The sequence below is a fragment of the Mustelus asterias genome, chromosome 23 (assembly GCF_964213995.1).
Source record: "Mustelus asterias chromosome 23, sMusAst1.hap1.1, whole genome shotgun sequence".
NCBI classification, from domain to species: domain Eukaryota; kingdom Metazoa; phylum Chordata; class Chondrichthyes; order Carcharhiniformes; family Triakidae; genus Mustelus; species Mustelus asterias.
The window spans coordinates 72,399,416-72,425,550 of NC_135823.1; the positions used below are offsets into that span (position 1 = coordinate 72,399,416).

Genomic DNA, 26,135 nt, shown 5'->3' on the forward strand with positions numbered 1-26,135 from the left:
TCTAAATACACCACATCCACCGGTTCCCCTCCGTCAACCGCACTCGTTATATCACATTTTCACATTCTGCCTATCCCAATTAATATTGGGGAAGTTGAAATCTCTAACTATTCTTACCCGATTGTTTTAAGATTTCTCTGTGATTTGCCGACCTATCTGCTCTTCTATCTCTCCCTGACTGTTTGGGGGCCTCAAATATACCCCCAGCAATGTGATTGGCCCCTTCTCATTTTTAAATTCCAATCAGATGGCCTGAATTGAGGAGCTGCTATGATGTCAGCGCTGCTTACTGCAGTAATTGTGAGACCACCTTGTGAGGGTTAAGCGCAGGTTAAAGAGACGTGTATTGTCTCCAATTAGTGAGATTTTGCAAGCCCAGGCAAGTTGCGGGGGTTACGGATAGTGTGACATGAACCCAAGATCCCGGTTGAGGCCATCCTCATGTGTGCGGAACTTGGCTATCAGTCTGGGGTAGCTACAAACTACAAACACAAAAATGTCCTCTTCCTGTGGGGGAGCACTTCAGCGGTCACGGGCATTCGGCCTCTGATCTTCGGGTAAGTGTTCTCCAAGGCGGCCTTCATGACACACGACAGCGCAGAGTCGCTGAGCAGAGACTGATAGCCATTATTTTGTAAATTGAGTTTGTGTCTTTACATGCCCTGTTTGTGAACAGAACTCCCACTCACCTGACGAAGCAGCAGCAAGTGCTCCTAAAGCTAGTGGCTTTTGCTACCAAATAAACTGTTGGACTTTAACCTGGTGTTGTGAGACTTCTTACCAAACTGTGAGAACAGGGATGTCTGCTCCAGGATGTGAATAAACACAACCGCAATGTACGAGGTTCTCCCCACCCTGCCCACCAACACCCCCACCCAACCTCCTGGGGGTCACTTTACTCCCATTACACAGTCAATGGGCACAGATGATGAATGATGACCCAGAGCTCCCAGTACTCAAAGCATTACATACAACACAAGCAAACATTTCCAGGAGAGGATGGAATTAAAGAAACTGGATGAGGGGAAATGAATAAGGTGAATCCCCAAATGTTGCTGTTAAGAATTACACCCGTCCACCATTCGCTTGTATAAACAGTAATTCACACTCTTCCTCACCATTGAAATGCATTGAATGTCATGATGTTCTTGCATTTGTATGATAGCTACAAACTGAACTTATCACAGCTCGTGATTCCAAATAGACCTGTTGGATTTTAACCTGGTGTTGTGAGACTTCTTACTGTGCCCACCCCGGTCCAATGCCGACATCTCCACACCATATCTCAGATTTTAAAGCAAACCCATCTCAGATAGTTGGGGCAAGTAATTGAAAACTTAAATGCCCTTTTAATGATTTGATTTCTGTTAATTACTGCCATGCAAACTCCTTGGCCCAGAAAGAGGGCAATTAAAAGTGCAAAAGCTCAACCCTTCACGTTTTAATTGTTGTTGGAGATTTTAAAATGTCAGTTTTATTTTTTATATAGTTTTTCACATTTCCTACCTGTATATTTTCTCTTTCTCTCTGAATCAAATCGTCCTCTCCCTCTCTTTGCCATTCTTTCTGTATTTGATGTGACAATTGCTTTCATCCACTCTTTCTCACACCTTGCACTGTTAGTTTCACAGTTCTTCAACCTGATTGGTTGGGGCAGGGGGCTACATGCTTCACTCAGGTCCCAGATGCCCTGTTACCTTCACTGTGGCAATCATCAGCTCACAACAATTTGCAAAGCAAAAAAACTACCCAAACATGTCCCAACATGCCGAACCAATGGGAATGCTGTTAGATGTCCCGCTGCAACACACTCTGGGCCACTTTTAATCGGATTTGTTATGTCATTTATTTCCGCATATCTTATGATTGTTCAGAATAAATTGAAAACCTGACTTTTAAAAGCCATTCCTGAAGATATCAAATCAAGAATGAGATGCTGTTCTGATTAAAAGCTAAAAGAATCAGTCAGTTTTAATATTCTCCATTTATACCTGATATAATTTTGACAAGTACCTGCATAATGTGTAATTCTGAAATTGCTTTGAGTCACAACTTGGGACCTTTACCAACACATTTATTTACTGCGATTGGTTATTTGAATTTGGCCGAATTTTTAAGAGTAATTAGTATGCTCTCAATTCCATCGTGCCAGCCACTCCAACAGGTGGTCCTCAATGATGGAGCTTTGCATAATACATTTCTTTCAATAATATAATCTACATTGCTTGGCTGCCAGCACAGGAATCTTTAACAGACATGGGGCCTAAAAGCTTTGCCTTTCTCCTTTAATAACTGCCTTTTCTTTTTTGACATTCTATAATAAACAGAAATGTGCAGCTATATTTTTTTCTACTTACAAAGAACAAAGAAAATTACAGCACAGGAACAGGCCCTTTGGCCCTCCAAGCCTGCACCGACCATGCTGCCCGACTTAACTAAAACCCCCTACCCTTCCGGGGACCATATCCCTCTATTCCCATCCTATTCATGTATTTGCAAGACGCCCTTATAAGTCACCATCGTATCTGCTTCCACAACCCCCCCCCCCCCCCCCCCCCTCTCACCCCCCCGCCCCCCACGGCAGCAAGTTCCAGGCACCCACTACTCACTGTGTAAAAAAAACTTGCCTCGTACATCTTCTTTAAAACTTGCCCCTCGCTCCTTAAACCTGTGCCCCCTAGTAATTGACTCTTCCACCCTGGGAAAAAGCTTCTGACTATCCACTCTGTCCGTGCCTCTCATAATCTTGTAGACTTCTATCAGGTCGCCCCTCAACCTGCGTCGTTCCAGTGAGAATAAACCAAGTTTCTCCAACCTCTCCTTATAGCTAATGCCCTCCATACCAGGCAACATCCTGGTAAATCTTTTCTGTAACCTCTCCAAAGCCACTTGTACCCACTCAGGATGGGATGGGAAATCGAGATAAGAATCCCTGTCTAATTTTAATGCTATTCTCATTTTTGCATTCTAGTTTTAAGCTGTAGCATTGGTTGAGTTGCCATCATTCATTAATGCCAATTAACACCGTTGTGTCCAAGGAGATTGAGAATGGAATTGAAGCTCTCACATAAATACTAAATTTCTGAATGATTCTGATCAATGAGTACATGGGATTTAATGGGATTGAGGGCTATAGATAGGCCTAGAGGTGGGGATGTGATCGGCGCAACTTGTGGGCCGAAGGGCCTGTTTGTGCTGTGGCTTTCTATGTTCTATGTTCTATGTTCTAATGTGTATACAGCTGGCAGTTTGCGGACACAGAACGGTCCGTACTCCAGGCACCATTTCACTGCACTGTTGCCTCGCCAAGCCAAACAAGCTGGAAGGGAGAACGAGCTCCACTGGACGATGGGGCTTTCTTGGTGTTGGGGATTAATCAATTATTCAGCATCATCCAGCAAGGCCTGGCAGCATGGATGTGTTCAGCTGACTCCCGTGCTGTACATTCTATGAGTGCTATTGTGTACAGAAATCTAAAGGATTACATCCCTTAACTCGCGAGGTGTTATGTGAGCACAAACTTCAGAGATCCATTTCCCCAAAAGGGTCCATGATGTCTACATTCAGAGTGGAGAAGAGTCTGAGTGATTGGCTACAACTTGCTGTGGGTCATGTTTATACAACTGACCACATGAAACCTCTTCACATTTCACACAGTTGAGCAGGGATCCAGTGTAATGGGGTCCACACCTGTATCCATGCTCTGACCAAACAGGTCCTTGTTAGACAGATGCTTGGACAGTGCTGACAGTTTATCAAAAACAGCTGGCATTTTTATTTGAATCCTGCAGCATCAGTTTATTTTAATACATGCCAACATGAGAATGAGTAGTGTGTGCTTACAGCGTTAGCAGCAGTGATCTTGTGGTTCTGGAAGCTGCTATGTCTCTTCATCTATCTCAAAGGGCACTGACCTGACCTCTGGGAACATCCAATTGCTTTGTCTTCTTATGAGAATCAAGAAAGCCTTTGATGTTTAACCATCAGCAACATTGCTTTAAAAAAACATTCGCAGGATATAAGCTAGGTGGCAAGGCTGCCATTTAAGTTTTTTATTTTTTAGTGTCACAAGTAGGCTTAACACTGCAATGAAGTTACTGTGAAAATCCCCTAGTCACCACATTCCAACACGTGTTCGGGTACACCGAGAGAGAATTAGCTGCACATAACCAGCACTTCTTTTGGATTGTGGGAGGAAACCGGAGCACCCGGAGGAAACCCACGCAGACACGCGGAGAATGTGCAAACTCTGCACAGACAGTGACCCAAGCTGGGAATCGAACCCGGGTCCCTGGTGCTGTGAGGCCTATGGTAGTCATGATGTGGAGATGCCGGCGTTGGACTGGGGTAAACACAGTAAGAAGTTTAACAAGAAACTTAAGAAGTTTAACCTGGTGTTGTTAAACTTCTTGCTGTGAGGCAGCAGTGCTAACCACAGTGCCACCGAGCTGCCTTTGCATATTAGCATACACTTAATTGTTCTTGAAAGTTTAATGGTGAGTTGCTGCAATCGATAAAATGATGGTAATTCTGCATTGTTGTTAGCACATTGGCCCATCAACGAGGAAGGGATGGCAACGCAGAATGGAATTGAATTGGATAGCGATGGTGATGACGTTCCCATGTGTCTGCTGACTGGCTCTTTCTGGGAACTGGTGGGTTTGGGCGCGTCAGTTTTAGAAGCTTCCTGAGATATTGTCACAACAACATTGACAATGTTTTGTGGGTGTTGTGGATTTATCCTCCTGGTGCTTGTGTTAGCTTTGGTGATTTTACGGGTTCATTATGAACAGAAGCAGAGAATGTTATGTATCATCAAACTGCCAGAAAGCTTGTCATGAAGGAATGCTCCAGTCTGCTGGGCTACAGAGCACTGAACTTCTAACGAGTTCTTGAACCAGTTTTTCTGAGGAGTGAAAACAAGCCTCCACACCCTCTGCATTTTGTACGCTGAGTGTACCACAGCTCCTGCCTGATTATCCATGTGCAGCGTAACTGTTACAGTCTTCCTGAATAACACCGATACGGGATTCACCAGAACATCTGCACGATGTACATTAGGCCTAAGGGAGGCTGATGAAGACTTCTTAAATCACCAGGGCTGGAAAATGCGGTGAGCCGATCGAAAGTCCATCAACTTTGATGGGACTGGAAAATCCAGCCAGCAGGAGGGGGCTGTAAAATTCTGCCCCCAAGTTGTGGTTTGGGATCTGGGCTTTCGGCTCATTTACAGTTAATGAATGTTCCCTTCTGATGCTCTCACTAAAGTCATGCCAGGAACATTGTTCAGCATCCTCTGTTCAAAGAACTCTGCCGGTCGTTCTCCAGCCGCGTCAGGACTGGGTGTTTCCTCGTTCAGCACCGTTGGCCTCTCTGAAGATCGTTGCTCTTATCCCCTCACCAATGGTGACACTCTCTTCATCACTAACCTGGAAAGTGCTCTGTGATTTTGGTGATTGAAGTGTAAGGGGTAAGTTTAGTGAGGGGGACTCGCTGAGCTGTGATATAGACTGTGAGCAATCGCCAGCACAAGGAGTGGAAGAACATTCTTACTGCACAGTAATGACAGCACCTACAGTGAAGCTCTGATGTTTGCCACAGAAATATCATACTCAGCTCACTGCACCATTGTCCGTTCTGTCAGACCGGTGCATGGACCCAACCCCGCGCAGCTCAGTGACCGTCACATCCAGAAAGATCTTGCTTTGTAGTTAGTTGAGCTGATGAGGAATCTGGGCTTTTATCCCCGCTGAACATCCACCTTGATCTGGAAGAAGCAACAGTTGGAATTCTGATCATTGAGTTGATAAACAAAGCTGGAGTGAGGAGTCGGGAATAGTATTCCAGACCAACAGGACATGGTTCACTCACAGTCTCTGTGTTCAACCATTTGTAGACAGAGACATTCGCTCACGTGATCACAACACAGCTCATAACTAACAGATTGCACTGATTTACCTCAACCACAGATGATTTCATCTCCAATTTCGGAATCACTGATGTTTTTATAACAATCAGTTTATGAAAGTGTCTATAAAATCTCACCGGGTTCACTGGTTCACTGGGTTCACTCTGGTTCACTGGGTTCACTCTGGCTCACTGGTTCACTCTGGTAAAATCTCACCGGGTTCACTGGTTCACTGGGTTCACTCTGGCTCACTGGTTCATTCTGGTTCACTCTGGTTCACTGGGTTCACTCTGGCTCACTGGTTCACTCTGGTTCACTGGTTCACTCTGGTTCACTGGGTCACTCTGGTTCACTGGGTCACTCTGGTTCACTGGGTTCACTCTGGCTCACTGGGTTCACTCTGGCTCACTGGGTTCACTCTGGCTCACTGGGTTCACTCTGGCTCACTGGGTTCACTCTGGTTCACTGGTTCTCTGGTTCACTCTGGTTCACTGGGTCACTGGTTCACTCGGTTCACTCGGTTCACTCTGATTCACTCTGGTTCATGAGGTTACTCTCTCCCGTGTGTGAGTCGGTTCCGTCCGTAGACGTTATTATTCTGCTTTTGCAGGAATGGCGACATGAGTGAGAATGTCAACACTTTATTACAGAGATCCTGGATTGCTCTTATACACCGTGCCTGTAACCACACCACACCTGTAACCATGCCGCGCCTGTAACCACGCCACGCCTGTAACCACGCCGTGCCTGTAACCACACCACACCTGTAACCACGCCGTGCCTGTAACCACACCACACCTGTAACCACACCGCGCCTGTAACCACGCCGTGCCTGTAACCACGCCACGCCTGTAACCACACCGTGCCTGTAACCACACCGTGCCTGTAACCACACTGTGCCTGTAACCACGCCGCGCCTGTAACCATGCCGCGCCTGTAACCACGCCACGCCTGTAACCACGCCGTGCCTGTAACCACACCGTGCCTGTAACCACACTGTGCCTGTAACCACGCCGTGCCTGTAACCACGCCGTGCCTGTAACCACACTGCGCCTGTAACCACACTGCGCCTGTAACCACGCCGTGCCTGTAACCACACTGCGCCTGTAACCACACTGCGCCTGTAACCACTCTGCGCCTGTAACCACGCCGTGCCTGTAACCACACTGCGCCTGTAACCACACTGCGCCTGTAACCACGCCGTGCCTGTAACCACACTGCGCCTGTAACCACGCCATGCCTGTAACCACACTGCGCCTGTAACCACACTGCGCCTGTAACCACGCCGTGCCTGTAACCACGCCGTGCCTGTAACCACGCCGTGCCTGTAACCACGCCGTGCCTGTAACCACACTGCGCCTGTAACCACACTGCGCCTGTAACCACTCTGCGCCTGTAACCTCGCCGTGCCTGTAACCACACTGCGCCTGTAACCATGCCATGCCTGTAACCACACTGCGCCTGTAACCACACTGCGCCTGTAACCACGCCGTGCCTGTAACCACACTGCACCTGTAACCACGCCGTGCCTGTAACCACACTGCGCCTGTAACCACACTGCGCCTGTAACCACTCTGCGCCTGTAACCACACTGCGCCTGTAACCACACTGCGCCTGTAACCACGCCGTGCCTGTAACCACACTGCGCCTGTAACCACGCCATGCCTGTAACCACACTGCGCCTGTAACCACGCCGTGCCTGTAACCACACTGCGCCTGTAACCACACTGCGCCTGTAACCACACTGCGCCTGTAACCACGCCGTGCCTGTAACCACACTGCGCCTGTAACCACGCCATGCCTGTAACCACACTGCGCCTGTAACCACACTGCGCCTGTAACCACACTGCGCCTGTAACCACACTGCGCCTGTAACCACGCCGTGCCTGTAACCACACTGCGCCTGTAACCACACTGCGCCTGTAACCACGCCGTGCCTGTAACCACACTGCGCCTGTAACCACGCCATGCCTGTAACCACACTGCGCCTGTAACCACGCCGTGCCTGTAACCACGCCATGCCTGTAACCACACTGCGCCTGTAACCACGCCGTGCCTGTAACCACACCGCGCCTGTAACCACGCCAGAGCAACTTGCAGCGTGCTCCTCCACATTGTATATTGATAGCGGTGCAAAGGTCATGTAGCAACATGTGAACAAATACACATTCCACGTCTTCCCCATTTTTTATTTGGGACAATCTGGAACCACAAAGAACAGATCAGGATGGCAGTGAAAAAACAATGAGGACCTGATACACAGAGCACAAAGTGTATCTCCAGCTAAAGAAAACTGGAGCAAGCCAAACCTGTTCCCCATCCCCACCCCTCTCAGAAACAGCAGATGCATATATTAAGGTTGGTAAATGGTCCCTACACGTGGGGTTTGGATGGTTCAGCCTCCCCGGTGTGTACTTGGCTGTCCCTGGGAGGCAGATGGGTTAATAGCCACATGGTGGATTTCACCAGGCATCCCTGGAGTGGGCACAGTGGCTACAGGGCGTGTTACACTGCTAACAGGAAGGACCTCAATCTCAGCTGGTTTGGGAGGCGCAGACTCGGTGTGTCAGCCTCTGTGCCAGTTAGTGAGGCTGGTTCAGGGACCTGAAGCAGATGGCACCGCTTCCTGATGTACATAGCGCTCTCTGAGGCACCGTGTTGCTGTTGGCCTGTGTCGAACAATCAGTTTGTTATAACTCGCTTCGTTTGCATTCTGACTGTCACCTGCAGCATAAAGTCTGAGTTGTCACGGAGGTCTTTTTCGAGGCGGTGCTTTGATGAACCGCACGGTTCACCAGACCGTTTGATTGTGGATAGAGGGGCTTCCCGTAACAGGTTCAAGGTCCTGTGTGTGTGCAAAGTTCTTCAACTCCCTGCACACAAACTGCCGGGCACTGCCCGCCATTGGCCGTTGTGGAATGTCACGCACGGCAAACTCTCTCTTCAGTTTCCCGATTGCTGTGCTGCCCCTCACGGCGGGAAAGGGATCAGCTTTATACCACCCTGAAAACCAATCAACAAAGACCAGATTCCGTTCCCATTCCAGCCAAATCCCTCTGCCACGGTGAGTGAGCCTGGAACCGCTGGGGCCTGAGGAAGGTGCAGTGCTTGATGAGGCCTGGGCACAATGCACGGTGCCCACCTGGACACCTCCCTCTCGATGTCGCTCTGCATCGATGGACAGTACAGAGTCTCTTTTGCCCCTTGCTTTATTGCTTTGACCCAGGGTGCCCTTGGTGCGGCTGCTGGGTGGAGTATTTGTGCAGAGAGTGAGGGATTATGAACCTCTGGCCACCCAGTATCGGTCTATCTTGCACTGTTAACTCCTCCCTCACGAGTTTAACATGGTGGAGCTCATGTGGAAGGTCTTCAGACATCGCAGGTCATCCCTTCACAATGATGTTGGGGAGTTGCTCCGTGTGTGGTCTGATTGCAGGGCAGCTTTGTCTTCACCAGTTCACCATGACAACAGCAGTTGGATGGTCATGAAGTTGATGCCCTCCTGACGCTCAGCATTGGGTGGGTAAACCCTGGCGAGGGTATCAGTGGGATACAGCTCCTCACCGTAGACTACACTGGGGTTGGAGTTTGAGCATCATCCACTGTTGCCGTGGTGACGCAGCGTGGGGGGGAGGGGGGGGTGGGTTTAAGGATGATGATCAGTATCAGTGTTGGCCGGGTGGCTGCCAATGAATTCAGGGAATTTCTGACAAAGTTCTGTGGAACAAAGGGCCCTTGGCGTGTTTGTCCACAGATCTCTGAAAGCGGAAGGGCATGTTAGTAGGATGGTGAAAAAGGCATATGGGACACTTGCCTTTATCAATCGAGGCATAGATTCCAAAAGCAGGGAAGTCATGTTGGAGTTATTTGGAACTTTGGTGAGGCCACAGCTGGAGCACTGTGTGCAGTTCTGGTCGCCACATTATAGGAAGGATGTGATTGCACTGGAGGGGGTGCAGAGGAGATTCACCAGGATGCTGCCTGGGACGGAGCATTTCAGTTATGAAGAGAGGTTGGGTAATCTTGGGTTGTTTTCATTGGAGCAGAGAAGACTGAGGGGAGACCTGATCAAGGTGTACAAGATTATGAGAGACATGGACAGAGTGGATAAGGAGCAGCTGTTCCCCTTAGTTGAAAGGTCAGTCACAAGGGGACATAGGTTCAAGGTGAACAACGGAACAATCTCATTAGTGACAGACAGCATGGTTTTGTAAGAGGGAAGTCGTGCCTTACAAATTTGGTGGAGTTTTTTGAGGAAGTGACAGAAACGGTTGATGAAGGGCCGTGGATGTCGTCTATATGGATTTCAGTAAGGCATTTGACAAAGTCCCACATGGCAGGTTGGTTAAGAAGGTTAAGGCTCATGGGATACAAGGAGAAGTGGCTAGATGGGTGGAGAACTGGCTTGGCCATAGGAGACAGAGGGTAGTGGTCGAAGGGTCTTTTTCCGGCTGGAGGTCTGTGACCAGTGGTGTTCCACAGGGCTCTGTACTGGGACCTCTGCTATTTGTGATATATATAAATGATTTGGAAGAAGGTGTAACTGGTGTAATCAGCAAGTTTGCGGATGACACGAAGATGGCTGGACTTGCGGATAGCGAAGAGCATTGTCGGGCAATACAGCAGGATATAAATAGGCTGGAAAATTGGGCGGAGAGGTGGCAGATGGAGTTTAATCCGGATAAATGCCAAGTGATGCATTTTGGAAGAAATAATGTAGGGAGGAGTTATGCAATAAATGGCAGAGTCATCAGGAGTATAGAAACACAGAGGGACCTAGGTGTGCAAGTCCACAAATCCCTGAAGGTGGCAACACAGGTGGAGAAGGTGGTGAAGAATGCATATGGTATGCTTGCCTTTATAGGACGGGGTATAGAGTATAAAAGCTGGAGTCTGATGATGCAGCTGTATAGAACGCTGGTTAGGCCACATTTGGAGTACTGCGTCCAGTTCTGGTCGCCGCACTACCAGAAGGACGTGGAGGCGTTAGAGAGAGTGCAGAGAAGGTTTACCAGGATGTTGCCTGGTATGGAGGGTCTTGGCTATGAGGAGAGATTGGGTAGACTGGGGTTGTTCTCCTTGGAAAGACGGAGAATGAGGGGAGATCTAATAGAGGTGTACAAGATTATGAAGGGTATAGATAGGGTGAACAGTGGGAAGCTTTTTCCCAGGTCGGAGGTGACGATCACGAGGGGTCACGGGCTCAAGCTGAGAGGGGCGAAGTATAACTCAGATATCAGAGGGACGTTTTTTGCACAGAGGGTGGTGAGGGCCTGGAATGCGCTGCCAAGTAGGGTGGTGGAGGCAGGCACGCTGACATCGTTTAAGACTTACCTGGATAGTCACATGAGCAGTCTGGGAATGGAGGGATACAAATGATTGGTCTAGTTGGACCAAGGAGCGGCACAGGCTTGGAGGGCCGAAGAGCCTGTTTCCTGTGCTGTACTGTTCTTTGTTCTTTGTGAGAGGTGGGAGGTTTGGGGGGGATGCGAGGAACAGCTTTTTTACCCAGAGGCTGGTGACGGTCTGGAATGCGCTACCTGGGAGGGTGGTGGAGGCGGGATGCCTCACATCCTTTAAAAAATATCTGGACGAGCATTTGGCTCATCATAACATTCAGGGCTTTGGGCCAAGTGCTGGCAGGTGGGAGTTCAGGTGTTTCTGATGTGTTGGTGCCGACTCGATGGGCTGAAGGGCCTCTTCTGCGCTGTATGATTCTATGATTCTGTGATTCTCACCCTCTGGTGGGAGTAACTTGCCGCGCGCTTTCTCATTTCACCATCAATACGGGTGGCACCGGACATGTAGCAATTTGTGAATGGATGAACATTCTACACAGAGTGTTTGTATAATCATTTAAACTACAACAGCGATCTGATGCTTGCTGAAGTAGCAAGAGTTTACAAAATATTTGCGACACTTACTGTAAAGAAAGTCGGAACTTTTCCTTTTTATTTAGTTACTGTTACCTTCAGAACTTTCCAAAACTTGTTAACTTTCTGGGATTCCTCACGTGTATCCTGATGGTTAGGGATGGGATGGTGACTGGATAATGCGGGACACACCAGTGTCGTCACACTGATCCAGATGGAGTTTCCTATTCCCAATGCCACAACAGCCAATTCAGGCAAAGTTTTATCAGCAAAATTGTACTTTTGTTCCCACTATTGTGTTCTCTCTGAACTGCGATCTCCACAATGGAACTGACATCTGGAATTGATATTGTACTCGGCAAGGGATTGGCGATTTTACTTCCATCTGCTTTGGTGGCTTCCATTCTGTATGTGTTTACACTGTGACACGCATTGACACACTCAACATTTCAACGTGCTGCAGGTTAGTTGAGCGATTTAGCATTCATATTTTTCTAATTTGTAGTTTAATGGTTGCACTGATTCCTGGTCACAATGTGAAGTGGAGTTCCCAGTCACCTCACACCCACACAGATAATCATCTCTCCCAACATCAACTCCACAAGTACTGCATTTCTGCTAAACACTAATAAATATGCCTCGCAAACGCTCTGTAGCTTCATTAAGTATTGTTTTGGTGCTTTTAAATAAATGTTGCTGATTATCATGAGGTTTGTATAATTTACTGACACCAAGAGGAAAGGTTACACTTTAACATGATGTGACTCTCAGACTGTTCCTCTCCATTAGTGGCAGGGTTGTAATCACCAGTAATTTATATCAATTAACAAACGCTGTCTCTCGGTACAACATGAGGAAGGATCACACTCGTACAGCTGGTAGTTTTCACACCAAGTGAAAAAGTCCAAACTCTCTCAGCGGTCTTTACTGCAATCCCCGCTGGGACACAATTCTTGTTGATGTTTCGGTTGTTACATACGGATTCCTGATGACTATTTCAATCTGTTTAAGGTTGACGTTCATTTTCCAGAATGACGCTGATTTTCACAATATAAGGGGGGAATTTCCACTCCTGTTTTCAGAGGCAGTGCGGGGCTGGGGGAGGTAGCAATGGCAGGATGTGTATGTCCTGTACACAACCTTTCTCCTTTAGGACAAGCAGCAATCTCAGTGACTGGTGTTGGTGTTTGCTAAGATAAAGGAAAGTACTGCTGGAATCTAAAACAAAAACAGAAAATGCTGGAAAGTTTCAGCAGGTCTGACAGCATCTGTGGAGAGAGAATAAAGCCAATGTTTCGAGTCAACATTAGCTCTATTCTCTCTCCACAGATGCTGTCAGACCTGCTGAGATTTTCCAGCATTTAAACTTTCCAGCAAGGCACAGTGGTTAGCACTGCTGCCTCACAGAACCAGGGACCCGAGTTTGATTCCTGGCTTGGATCACTGTCTGTGTGGAGTTTGCACGTTCTCCCCGTGTCTGCGTGGGTTTCCTCCGGGTGCTCCAGTTTCCTCCCACAGTCTGAAAGACGTGCTGGTTAGGTGCATTGGCCGTGCTAAATTCTCCCTCAGTGTACCCGAACAGGTGCCGGAGTGTGGCGGCTAGGGGATTTTCACAGTAACTTCATTGCAGCGTTAATGTAAGCCTACTTGTGACACTAATAAATAAACTTTTAGACTCTGTGAAAATCTAAACTTCTGTCTGTTTCCTGGAGGCTGCTTTCTGTCGCAGGAACAGTCGCTGTTCCTTTTCCAGCTCCATGGGGAAAATCCAGCCCTTCCCGTTCCAGAAAGTTCCATTCCATTAACATCAGATGCATTAATACAGAGTCATTGGGATGGCCCAGGTTAACTCTCCCTCTGTTAACACTAACTAAAACACTGACATTTCTGCAGTGATAAGGAGATAAGTTACGAGGTGCTTCCCACCCACCTCCATATTGAGTGGTAGGTTTTAACTCAGGCGCCCTCCAAACTGAGAGAACGCAGGAATCCTCAAGATCCGATTTTACATAAAAATATTACCCTCCAAATGATAAAAGTCTGGGTGGTTAGGTGGCCACTCACCGAGTGGGTAGGTTTCCCATTACTGGAATATGTGAGACTGGAGTTTGGGCTGGAACTTAGTTCTACCAAGTTTCGACCCATTTTACTGACAGTTCAATTTACCAGGAAGGCTGGAATGCTCCTGTGAACTTACAAGCACCATGTCTGGATGGCAACTTTACATCCTTGGTTCACAGAGTTACTCAAGGTCTGTGTCAATTTAACAGTTAAACCGTTCAGCAATGCAGTTGGTTAATGCATCATTCAGACCGCTCTGATGAAGCAGCAGAATTTTAAAATTCTGATACGCCCCTTCAACATGGACCCCCCCATTCGGCCTGTAACCAACAGCACAACTGCCTCAAGGAGACATTACAAAACACCACACAAACACAGTGGCTACCAGAACAGGTCAGAGGTGAGGAATCCTGCAGCAAGTAACTCACCTCCTGACTCCCCAAAGCTATCCACCATCGACAAGGCGCAAGTCAGGAGTGTGATGGAATACTCTCCACTTGCCTGGATGGGTGCAGCTCCAACAACACTCGAGAAGCTCAACACCATCCAGGACAAAGCAGCCCCGCTTGATTGACACCACAACTGCAAACATCCACTCCCTCCACCACCGACGCTCAGTAGCAGCAGTGTGTACTGTCTACAAGACGCACTGCAGAAACATAGAAACTAGAAGCTGGAGGAGGCCATTCGGCCTTTCGAGCCTGCTCTGCCAATCATCTTGATCATGGCTGATTATCGAATTCAATATCCTGATTCCCTCCTTACCCCCATATCCCTTGATCCCTGAGCCCCAAGAGTTGTATCTAATTTATTCTTGAAACCACACAACGTTTTGGCCTCAACTACTTTCTGTGGTATTCCACACATTCACCACCTCTGGGTAAAGAAATTTTTCCTCACCTCAGTTCTAAAAGGTTTACCTCTTTATCCTCAAACTATGGCTCCTAGTTCTGGACTCTCCCACCATCGGGAACATTCTTTCTGAATCTACCCTGTTAGAATTTTATAAGTTTCTATGAGATTCCCTCTCACTCTTCTAAACTCCAGTGAATATAATCCTAACCAACTTAGTCTCTCCTCATATGACAGACCTGCCATCGCAGGAATCAGCCTGGTAAACCTTCACTGCGCTCCCTCTATAGCAAGGACATCCTTCCTCAGATAAGGACACCAAAACTGCACACAGAAATTCACCAAAAATCCTTAGACAGCATCTTCCAAACCTACGACCACTTCCATCTGGAAGGACAAGGGCAGCAGATACATGGGAACACCACCACCTGCAAGTTCCCCCTCCAAGCCGCTCACCATCCTGACTTGGAAGTATATCGCCGTTCCTTCACTGCCGCTGGATCAAAATCCTGGAATTCCCTCCCTAACGGCATTGTGGGTCAACCCACAGAACATGGACTGCAGCGATTCAAGAAGGCAGCTCACCACCACCTTCTCAAGGGCAACTAGGGATGGGCAATAAATGCTGGCCAACCAGCGACGCCCATATCCCACGAATGAATAAAAAAATTAAATGCCCCTCTCTGCACCAGACCAGAGGTAAAACCTTAGGGCAGTTGTTTCACTCAATTATCTGACTTCCAAAAGCACCCACTCACTCTCCAGGATGTCCTTCTCCCATGTCCATTTAGTCTGCAATTAAGACGCTCAGTTGTCACAGTGGAATGAAAGCAGAAAGTGCCAATGTAGGGAGTGGAGAGAGTGGAGGGAGTGGAGGGAGTGGAGTGAGTGGAGGGAGTGGAGAGAGTGGAGAGAGTGGAGAGAGTGGAGAGAGTGGAGGGAGTGGAAGGAGTGGAGGGAGTGGAGGGAGTGGAGGGAGTGGAGGGAGTGGAGGGAGTGGAGTGAGTGGAGGGAGTGGAGTGTGGAGGGAGTGGAGGGAGTGGAAGGAGTGGAGGGAGTGGAGGGAGTGGAGGGAGTGGAAGGAGTGGAGGGAGTGGAGGGAGTAGAGTGAGTGGAGGGAGTAGAATGAGTGGAGGGAGTGGAGTGAGTGGAGGGAGTAGAATGAGTGGAGGGAATGGAGGGAGTGGAGGGAGTGGAGGGAGTGGAGGGAGTGGAGTGAGTGGAGTGAGTGGAGGGAGTGGAGTGAGTGGAGGGAGTGGAGGGAGTGGAGGGAGTGGAAGGAGTGGAGGGAGTGGAGGGAGTGGAGGGAGTGGAGAGAGTGGAGGGAGTGGAGGGAGTGGAGGGAGTGGAGGGAGTAGAATGAGTGGAGAGAGTGGAGTGAGTGGAGTGGAGGGAGTGGAGGGAGTGGAGTGAGTAGTGTGAGTGGAGGGAGTAGAATGAGTGGAGGGAGTAGACTGAGTGGAGGGAGTGGAGGGAGGTCATCCAGCGGGAGATAATAAGGCTGAGAAAGTGAAACATATTCTGACTGGGTAAAACCTGGGGTTGGCGAGGGAGTTATGAGGGTGGAGGAGGGGTGCAGGGTGACGCACTGGGGAGCGTATGGGTAGGGCAGTGTGTGGGTGGGAGAGGGGAGTGTGTGGGGAGGGAGGGGAGGGTGGGGTGGGTGAGAGCTGAGACAGTAAACTTCATTCAGGTTTCATTGTGGATGTGGAGATAGTGAGTGAGCGGGTGCAGGGAAACATACGCGATAGAAACAGCAATCCCATTCAACTGAAAGGAATTTGGAAATGTGGGAAGAGAAATCCCTCTGCTGAGAACTTCTCGTTATTAAAGACTGTTGTAATTTTAACAAAGCTTTTTATTGCTGAACAGAGACCCCCACCAAGGAGGAACTCTGATCCCTCTGTGTCTTGCTGCAGGTTTGAAGGTTTGGAGGCGATTGCTACGTCCGCACTGTGCAGCTCTGAAGCTGATGTCATGATACTCTCTGTCTTTGCAATGGAACCACTTTGTGGTTTGCAGAATGGTTAGTCATTGGATAAACTTCCTGAACTGAAGGGGGACTTGATGCTGAGTAATTTTTTAATGTGTGACCTCCTTTCACATTCATGCCAGATTTATAAAATATTCCTGGTGTTCTTACTGCTCAATAACTGCTTTATTCCACTGAGGGAATTCAGATTCACTTGTTTTCTCTGTTCAAATGCACTAAATTACAATGCTTTTCCATTCATCATGTTTCTGACCATTACCTGCAACTAACCTCTATTCAAATTCTTTTGAGTCGCTTTAACTGGTGAATAAATAAAACAATACTTAATCCAGACTGTTTTTATCAAGTATTTTCCCATGGTGAGTACAGGATTGCAGCCAATGCAAAAATAAAATCCGTGATCAACATAAAAGTGAGGTCTTGATTGCACCAACACTCCTACTCGATGTTATAAAACAATGAAAGGCTTCAGCCCTGAATCTGTGGGATGCAGCACGCGACCAGGTTTTGTACTGGTCTGTTACAATACTTAACATTTCATGCATATTAAAATGGATTACTGTTACAAATGTTTCACTGGTCTCTCATTGAAGATGATTTCCACATCTCTGCTAAGTCGTGGATCTGGGATATTTGAGTGTTCAATGACTTGGCCAATGCCAATGCACCCGAACAATTGGAGGGATTATTATCTGAAGTGATAGTAAGATAAAAACGGGCATTTTTAAAATTTAAAGTATCAGTGCCCTTGCATCTCAGGAATTTACTCTTTGTCACCGCTGAGAAATTGGTGGCTTTGCACCTTTTAGAGCAACAACTTACAGTACGCAGAGTGAACAAACACAGCACTGATGAGATTGTAAAAGAAATTGGCTTTTAAGCCTTGGAGGGGGTCCAGAGGAGGTTCACAAGAATGATCCCAGGAATAAAGGGTTTGTCATATGAGGAGCGGTTGAGGAGTCTGGGCCTATACTCAATGTTTAAACCCAGAGTTTAGAAGGATGAGGGGGGTTATTGAAACTTACAGGATACTGGGAGGCCTGGATAGAGTGGACGTGAAGAGGATGTTTCCACCAGTGGGCGAGACTAGAACTCAAGGGCACAACCTCAGAGTGAAGGATGCTCCTTTAAAACTGAGATGAGGGGGAATTTCTTCAGCCGGAGAGTGGTGAATCTGTGGAATTCATTGCCACAGAAGGCTGTGGAGGCCAGATCATTGAGTGTCTTTAAGACAGAGATAGATAGGTTCTTGATTAATAAGGGGATCAGGGTTACGGGGAGAAGGCAGGAGAATGGGGATGAGAAAAATATCAGCCATGATTGAATGGTGGAGCAGACACGATGGGCCGAATGGCCTAATTCTGCCCCTATATCTTATGGACTTATAAAGTTGATTTAACATCAGTAGATTAATGCTTAACAATCTTAGCCTGGCCATTATGCAATGTGATGTTATCATAACAACATTCAATGAAATCAAATTCACTCCTTTGTCTAAATCTGCAATGGTATCAATCTGTTTAAGTCATAGCTCCATCCGAGAGTTTCTGAAACAGTGCTCCTACATTGCACAGTACTTGAATCAATGGGATTTCCCAAATAATCATTCATGGTGGCATGCAATGTGGATTTTTCACTGGTGCTTCTATGGGTCTCTCATTAAAGATGAACCCATCGATTTCTGTATCTCTGCTTAAGCCAGGAATCTGGAATAACTGTGAGTTCTCAGTGACTTAGCCGATGCACCCTAACAACTGGAGATATTATATCCTCCATGTTTAATAATGGTGGTGGAAATATCTCTGTATCTGCTTGGTGGAGTTGTGTTGGATAAGTGCATGATTTCTGGCAGAATGTGGGGCTAACATGCTTTCCCAGTCCTTCTGTAAAAAGGCAAAATAGACAGATATAGGTAAGGCATCACTGAGTTGATGAATCACCAGGAATATCTCCGCCGTGTTGGTAATAAAAACAGAAAATGCTGGAAATGTTCAGGATGCGAGGCAGCGTTCCATGGCGAAACCGTTAAAGGTTTCAACTGAGGGACTTGAGGTTGTTTTCGTTAGAGAGAAGAAGGTTAAGAGGTGACTTAGAACATAGAACATAGAACAGTACAGCACAGAACAGGCCCTTCGGCCCACGATGTTGTGCCGAGCTTTATCTGAAACCAAGATCAAGCTATCCCACTCCCTATCATCCTGGTGTGCTCCATGTGCCTATCCAATAACCGCTTAAATTTTCCTAAAGTGTCTGACTCCACTATCACTGCAGGCAGTCCATTCCACACCCCAACCACTCTCTGCATAAAGAACCTACCTCTGATATCCTTCCTATATCTCCCACCACGAACCCTATAGTTATGCCCCCTTGTAATAGCTCAATCCACCCGAGGAAATAGCCTTTGAACGTTCACTCTATCTATCCCCGTCATCATTTTATAAAACTCTATTAAGTCTCCCCTCAGCCTCCTCCACTCCAGAGAGAACAGCCCTAGCTCCCTCAACCTTTCCTCATAAGACCTACCCTCCAAACCAGGCAGCATCCTGGTAAATCTCCTCTGCACTCTTTCCAGCGCTTCCACATCCTCCTTATAGTGAGGTGATCAGAACTGCACACAATATTCCAAATGTGGTCTCACCAAGGTCCTGTACAGTTGCAGCATAACCCCACGGCTCTTAAACTCCAACCCCCTGTTAATAAAAGCTAACACGCTATAGGCCTTCTTCACAGCTCTATCCACTTGAGTGGCAACCTTTAGAGATCTGTGGATATGGACCCCAAGATCTCTCTGTTCCTCCACAGTCTTCAGAACCCTACCTTTGACCCTGTAATCCACATTTAAATGAGTCCTACCAAAATGAATCACCTCACATTTATCCGGGTTAAACTCCATTTGCCATTTTTGAGCCCAGCTTTGCATCCTATCTATGTCTCTTTGCAGCCTACAACAGCCCTCCACCTCATCCACTACTCCACCAATCTTGGTGTCATCAGCAAATTTACTGATCCACCCTTCAGCCCCCTCCTCTAAGTCATTAATAAAAATCATAGAAATCATAGAAACCCTACAGTACAGAAAGAGGCCATTCGGCCCATCAAGTCTGCACCGACCACAATCCCACCCAGGCCCTACCCCCATATCCCACCCTCTAATCCCTCTAACCTACGCATCTCAGGACACTAAGGGACAAATTTAGCATGGCCAATCAACCTAACCCACACATCTTTGGACTGTGGGAGGAAACCGGAGCACCCGGAGGAAACCCACGCAGACACGAGGAGAATGTGCAAACTCCACAGAGACAGTGACCCAAGCCGGGAATCGAACCCAGGTCCCTGGAGCTGTGAAGCAGCAGTGCTAACCACTGTGCTACCGTACCGCTTCACAAAGAGCAGAGGACCAAGCACTGATCCCTGTGGCACTCCGCGAGCAACCTGCCTCCAATCCGAACATTTTCCATCCACCACCACCCTCTGTCTTCGATCAGACAGCCAGTTACCTATCCAATCTTAATAGAGGCAGACAAGATGATCAGAGGATTAGATAGGGTGGATAATGAGAGCCTTTTTCCTCGGATGGTGATGGCTAGCACGAGGGGACATAGCTTTAAATTGAGGGGTGATAGATATAGGACAGATGTCAGAGGTAGCTTCTTTACTCAGAGAGTAGTAAGGGCATGGAATGCCCTGCCTGCAGCAGTAGTGAACTCGCCAACATTAAGGGCATTCAAATGGTCATTGGATAAACATATGGATGATATTGGAATAGTGTAGGTTAGATGGGCTTTAGATTGGTTTCACTGGTCGGCGCAACATAGAGGGCTGAAGGGCCTGTACTGCACTGTAATGTTCTATGTTCTAACTCGATGACCATTCGTCAGAACTGGAAAATCCAGGGAAATAACTTTCACCTCTAATCTTTCCCAGTTCCGATGAAAGGTCAGTAACCTGGGATATTAACTCTTTCTCTCTCCACAGATGCTGCTTTACCTGATAAATGTCTCCAGCATTTTAGCTTTTACATATCCACTGAATTTTGCGTCTGAGGGACAATTAATATTCATTTTAAAGCAAGTTTTATCATAAGTTTTTTAACTGTTTTTTATCGATTGATGAGGTTGTGGTAGAAACATTGCATGGAGGTGGTGGGGAATTTATTTTACTTACTGGGATCGCCCCACTTGTCTTCATTCACCCCCTTTCCCCAAGTCCCTGCAAATTCCAGTAAAATGAATAGCCCATTCAACTGGTTAAAGGTCAGCCCTGGCAGACAGAAGGATGGCTATTGTTTTGTGGTCTTCCCAACACCTACAGGGACAGAGTTCACTTCTTTCTAAGTTCTTTGTGTTGCAGAGATGTCCCAGAGCTGGATTGTGAATTAGTGTTTGTGTTCTCGGGCTGTTAACTGCATCTCCCTGACCAATACTTCCTGTACACCAATACTCACACCAATATTTACAGATGGACCATGGAAAGCATTCTTTCTGGTTGTATCACAGCTTGGTATGGCTCCAAGTCTGTCCAAGACCGCAAGAAATTACGAAAGGTCGTGAATGTAGCCCAATCCATCACACAAACCAACCTCCCATCCATTGACTCTGTCTACACTTCCCGCTGCCTCGGCAAAGCAGCCAGCATTATCAAAGACCCCACATAACACAGACATACTGGACGGAATTTTACGAGAATGGTTCTAAATGTCCAGGAGGTGAGAAAATGGGAGAGTTCCTGATCCGTTTTTTTCGACGAGTTTCCATGCCCAATCTTAGACATTGAAAATATGATCTAGACTGCTTCTAGCGACTAGAGGCAGTGGGCGGGGCCACCAGCCTGCAGAGGGAGCTATTGTGCATGTGTAGACCTCTGATGCTGCACATGTGCAACTGCACCAGCAGGGGTCTGACAGACAGAGTGCTGGAGCCAGCCTGAACCAACACCCCCTCCCCTGCAATTGCAGGGGCCCGCGGCCATTTGTGAGCCCTACACTACATGGACATCTAGCCCCCCGCGTCGCCCAGACTGATTGCGCGCACCCCCCCACCGCCCCGATCCAATCATGATGCATAGTGCGCAGTGCCCTCTCCCCACCCTCTCTGATCAGGCTGCCCCTTCATGACCACCCCCTTCAGGCCCCACCCACTCCAGACCCCGCCCCTAAAAGCCCTTCCCCCATAGGCCCTGCACACTGGCCACGCCCACCATAGGCACAGCTCCCTGGCATGCCCAGTGGGCAGTGCCAAGTGTGCATTACCAAGGTTCCAGGCTGGCAGTGCCAAGGTGCCAGAATGGCACTGCAGGTTTGCACTGCCCAAGGGACGCCTCCCCTCGCCAGGCAGGGGGCGGGGTGGTGCACAATGGCCTCTGGTTGGCAAGGCCACAATGGCCTCTGGTTGGCAAGGCCAACACAACTATCCCCTGTTCATGGGGAGCAGATGTTTTCCTCGCCAGGGAGAACCTTGTAGACCAGGAGAGAACCTCTCCCGGCGAGGCCATAAAGGCAAGCGATCCCGGACGATTGAGCGCCAGGCTCACTAAACACATGCAAAACACATTTAAATATATTACCATAATGTATTCAGTCTCACACCCATTTCCGGTGAGAGGCTGACTGCGCCGGAAATCCGGCTCCTGTAAGAATGGGAGAGCCGAGCAATTGGGCGCGATCCTGATTTCTTCCGCGATTTTCCCAGCTCACTCTGCCCAATCAATGGGTGAGGCGAGCGGTAAAATCCCAGCCATTTTCTTCCACTTTCTTCCGTCGGGAAAAAGATACAAAAGTCTGAGGTCACGTACCAACCGACTCAAGAACAGCTTCTTCCCTGCTGCTGTCAGAATTTTAAATGGACCTACCTCGCATTAAGTTGATCTTTCTCTACACCCTCGCTATGACTGTAACACTACATTCTGCACTCTCTCCTTTCCTTCTCTATGAACGGTATGCTTTCTCTGTATAGCGCGCAAGAAACAATACTTTTCACTGTATGTTAATACATGTGACAATGATAAATCAAATCAAATCAGTGAAAGACATGTCAGTGCCAATGACTCTGTGAGGCTCTTATTCTGAAGCTTCCAGTTGACACATTGAGATTATGATGACAGTTCCTTTCTCTACAAATGAATCAACCAAATCATTTTCTACTATTGAAGTACTAGACTGCGAGTTTGATTAAACTCTCAAGTGGCTGCAATTGTGCCATTCCTGTATTCTGAGGTGTTTATATGTTGAGTGATTTGGGCACAGAATTCCTCTGCTAAAGGCACCTTGACAGATTATACTTGAAATTCAATCCCAGCATTGTCCCTGTTTTAACATTGGTGACTTATTTAACCAGTTAAAATGCTGCTAATCGCTGTGCGACATTGATACAGACAGGAAAAGCCAGAGAAGATGTGAAATCTAATTTAGTTACTGTTGTTTAGGCAAGGAAATAATAAGATCGAAATGCATGATTTGCATTGCTGATTCATGCACCCTTTTGTCAGTAAGCGTATACCAGGAAGTACATTTGTAAACGTGGCTGGGATCTCTTCCAACATAGAATCATAGAATCATAGAAACCCTACAGTGCAGAAAGAGGCCATTCAGCCCATCGAATCTGCACCGACCACAATCCCACCCAGGCCCTACTCCCATATCCCTACATACTTACCCGCTAATCCCTCTAACCGTCGCATCTCAGGACACTAAGGGGCAATTTTAGCATGGCCAATCAACCTAACCCGCACATCTTTTTGTATTTCTCATTGAAGTTTGCTGATGGGAAGTCAGTCCATCTCAGCTGGAAAATCATACTTGTTCTGATGTATTTTAAATCATAAATATCAAATTAGAATAAATATGGTAAATATAATTAATGTTCATGAGAAGCAACATGGTATTGGACAATGATAATACGCTGCTTTCCAATTTTTCACCTTTAATGTTTCTGATGTTTCAATAGATTAAGTTACATTCTTTTTAGAAGGTTAATATACAGGGTAAATCAGTGAAAGGCATTTCCCAAGGCAGGACAATCCATACTGGCCTGAGGTTCCATTGCTGCTCCCTCCCTGATGTCAACATGGCAGCACGGTGGCACAGTGGTTAGCCCTGCTGCCTCACGATGCCAGGGACCCGGGATCAATTCCCGGCTTGGGTCACTGCCTGTGTGGAGTTCGCACGTTCTCCCCGTGTCTGCGTGGGTTTCCTCCGGGTGCTCCGGTTTCCTCCCACAGTCCAAAGACGTGCAGGTTAGGTCCTTTGGCCGTGCTAAATTCTCCCTCAGTGTACCCGAACAGGCGCCAGAGTGTGGTGACTGGGGGATTTTCACAGTAACTTCATTGCAGTGTTAATGTAAGCCTACTTGTGACACTAATAAATAAACTTTAACTTACACTTAAACAACGCGGGCAGGAATTGAGCCCTCGGACTGACAGCAATCCCTCAGAGATGGAAAGGTGGAAATAAAGTGTATTTCAGGCATCTGATTATGATCTAATCAGACTTCTACTGAAAGCATGCATGTATGGGTGCTCCAATGAGCAGATGCAAGTGTGATGACATTCATGGTGGAATTGCTTGCTCCCATTCAATGTCAAGGCTTACTAAAGAAGCACGGACACTTTCCTCTTGCTCCACGCGGATGTGTATTTCAACAATAATCAATCTTCAAGGAGAGAATGAGAGCGCATTGATACAATATATTACAAATAACACAGATACACAAGTAAATCATTCCCTTTGGTCAAGACATTGAAGCTTTAGGCAACAAAAGAAAATGATTGGTATTTTTAACCAATTAATAATTCACATTGAATATTAATGAACTGAGAATAAAAAGATGAATAATCTTACCTGTAAAAACTAAGCTGATATCTTCCAGTTCTTCAGAGGGAACTTTAAAACTGAAGGATTCGTTGTAGAATGGATCTATGGTGCCCTTCATACAAGATGTTTTTTTTGTTTTTACCAGTTTTAATCCATGCACCAGCTGAACTTTAACAAATGGATCTATCAAAGTTTAAATGCAGAACAAAGTTAACACAGTTATAACCCCTAATGTGTATGATTGGCCTTACAACAGATTCAAACACAAAATTCTTATCATTCACATCCCCACTGAGTGTGAATATTTATCATCTTTACCTGATCCTTGGCTCATATCTGTCTGAAGAAGTTGCTTTGCCCGAATAATATCCACATTTAGTCTTCCCGCACTTGGCAAATAATTAAGAGAGATCAATAGTTCTCCGAGTTCCACTTCATTCTATAAGAAAGCGGAGTGAGGATTAGAATATCAAACATTTGAAATGATGACGTACCAATAAACTTCATTTGGGAACAGTTTGATTTCAGATTTCGGATATTAAACATTTGCATGAACAGACTTTTAGAATCACAGCCACTAATTCACTCTCTTGCTTATTCATATATCATGATGTGGAGATGCCGGTGTTGGACTGGGATGGGCACAGTAAGAAGTCTCACAACACCAGGTTAAAGTTCAATGGGTTTATTTGGTAGCACAAGCTTTCGGAACGCTGCTCTTTCATCAGGTGAACCATCTTCATCACCTGACGAAGGAGCAGCGCTCCGAAAGCTCATGATTCCAAATAAATCTGTTGGATTTTAACCTGGTGTTGTGAGCCTTCTTACCATATTCATATAACTAATATGCTCCTGTTGGGATCAGCCACTCTGCTGCATTACTAGGTTTGATTCCGGAGTTGAGAGGGTTGGCTTATGAGGAAAGACTGAGTAGACTGGGGCTATACTCGTTGGAATTCAGAAGAATGAGGGGAGATCTTATAGAAACATATAAGATTATGAAGGGAATAGATAAGATAGAAGCAGGGAAGTTGTTTCCACTGGTGGATGAAACTAGAACTAGGGGGCATAGCCTCAAAATAAGGGGGAGCAAATTTAGGACTGAGTTGAGGAGGAACTTCTTCACACAAAGGGTTGTGAATCTGTGGAATTCCCTGCCCAGTGAAGCAGTTGAGGCTACCTCATTGAATGTTTTTAAGGCAAGGATAGATAAATTTTTGAACAGTAAAGGAATTAAGGGTTATGGTGAGCGGGCGGGTAAGTGGAGCTGAATCCACAAAAAGATTAGCCATGATCTTATTGAATGGCGGAGCAGGCTCGAGGGGCCAGATGGCCTACTCCTGCTCCTAGTTCTTATGTTCTTATTCCCAGATAACATTCTGGTCACAAGATGGGATTTTGCAGTACGCATACTTCCAACTCTACAAGCGCCTTTTTACATCCAAAATGAGGTGTGTGGCTTGTGTCCAGATTTCAGGTGCAGGCCACACTGGACACTATTTCGGCGCAGTGTGATCCCAGGACAGGTTCTGAGCACCAGAATGATGCAGAGTGAGCAGATCATGATGTCAGTCAGTGGGGAATGCTGGCTTCTCTCACTGCTGCCGTTTTTGATCTGAATCCAAGTAACATGGAATC

The 26,135-nt window shown here is 47.0% G+C and overlaps 1 protein-coding gene across 1 annotated transcript in view; it reads right to left on the reverse strand.

The window, feature by feature from the left end:
• Positions 1-26,135, reverse strand: part of syt17 (synaptotagmin XVII) — an 81,008-nt gene that overhangs the window by 13,297 nt on the left and 41,576 nt on the right. Inside the window, exons 6-7 of the mRNA XM_078240921.1 lie at positions 24,816-24,936; positions 24,525-24,680 (exon numbers count right to left, since the gene is read on the reverse strand). Coding sequence (XP_078097047.1) covers positions 24,525-24,680; positions 24,816-24,936 — 277 coding nt within the window. The remainder of the gene's footprint in view (positions 1-24,524; positions 24,681-24,815; positions 24,937-26,135) is intronic.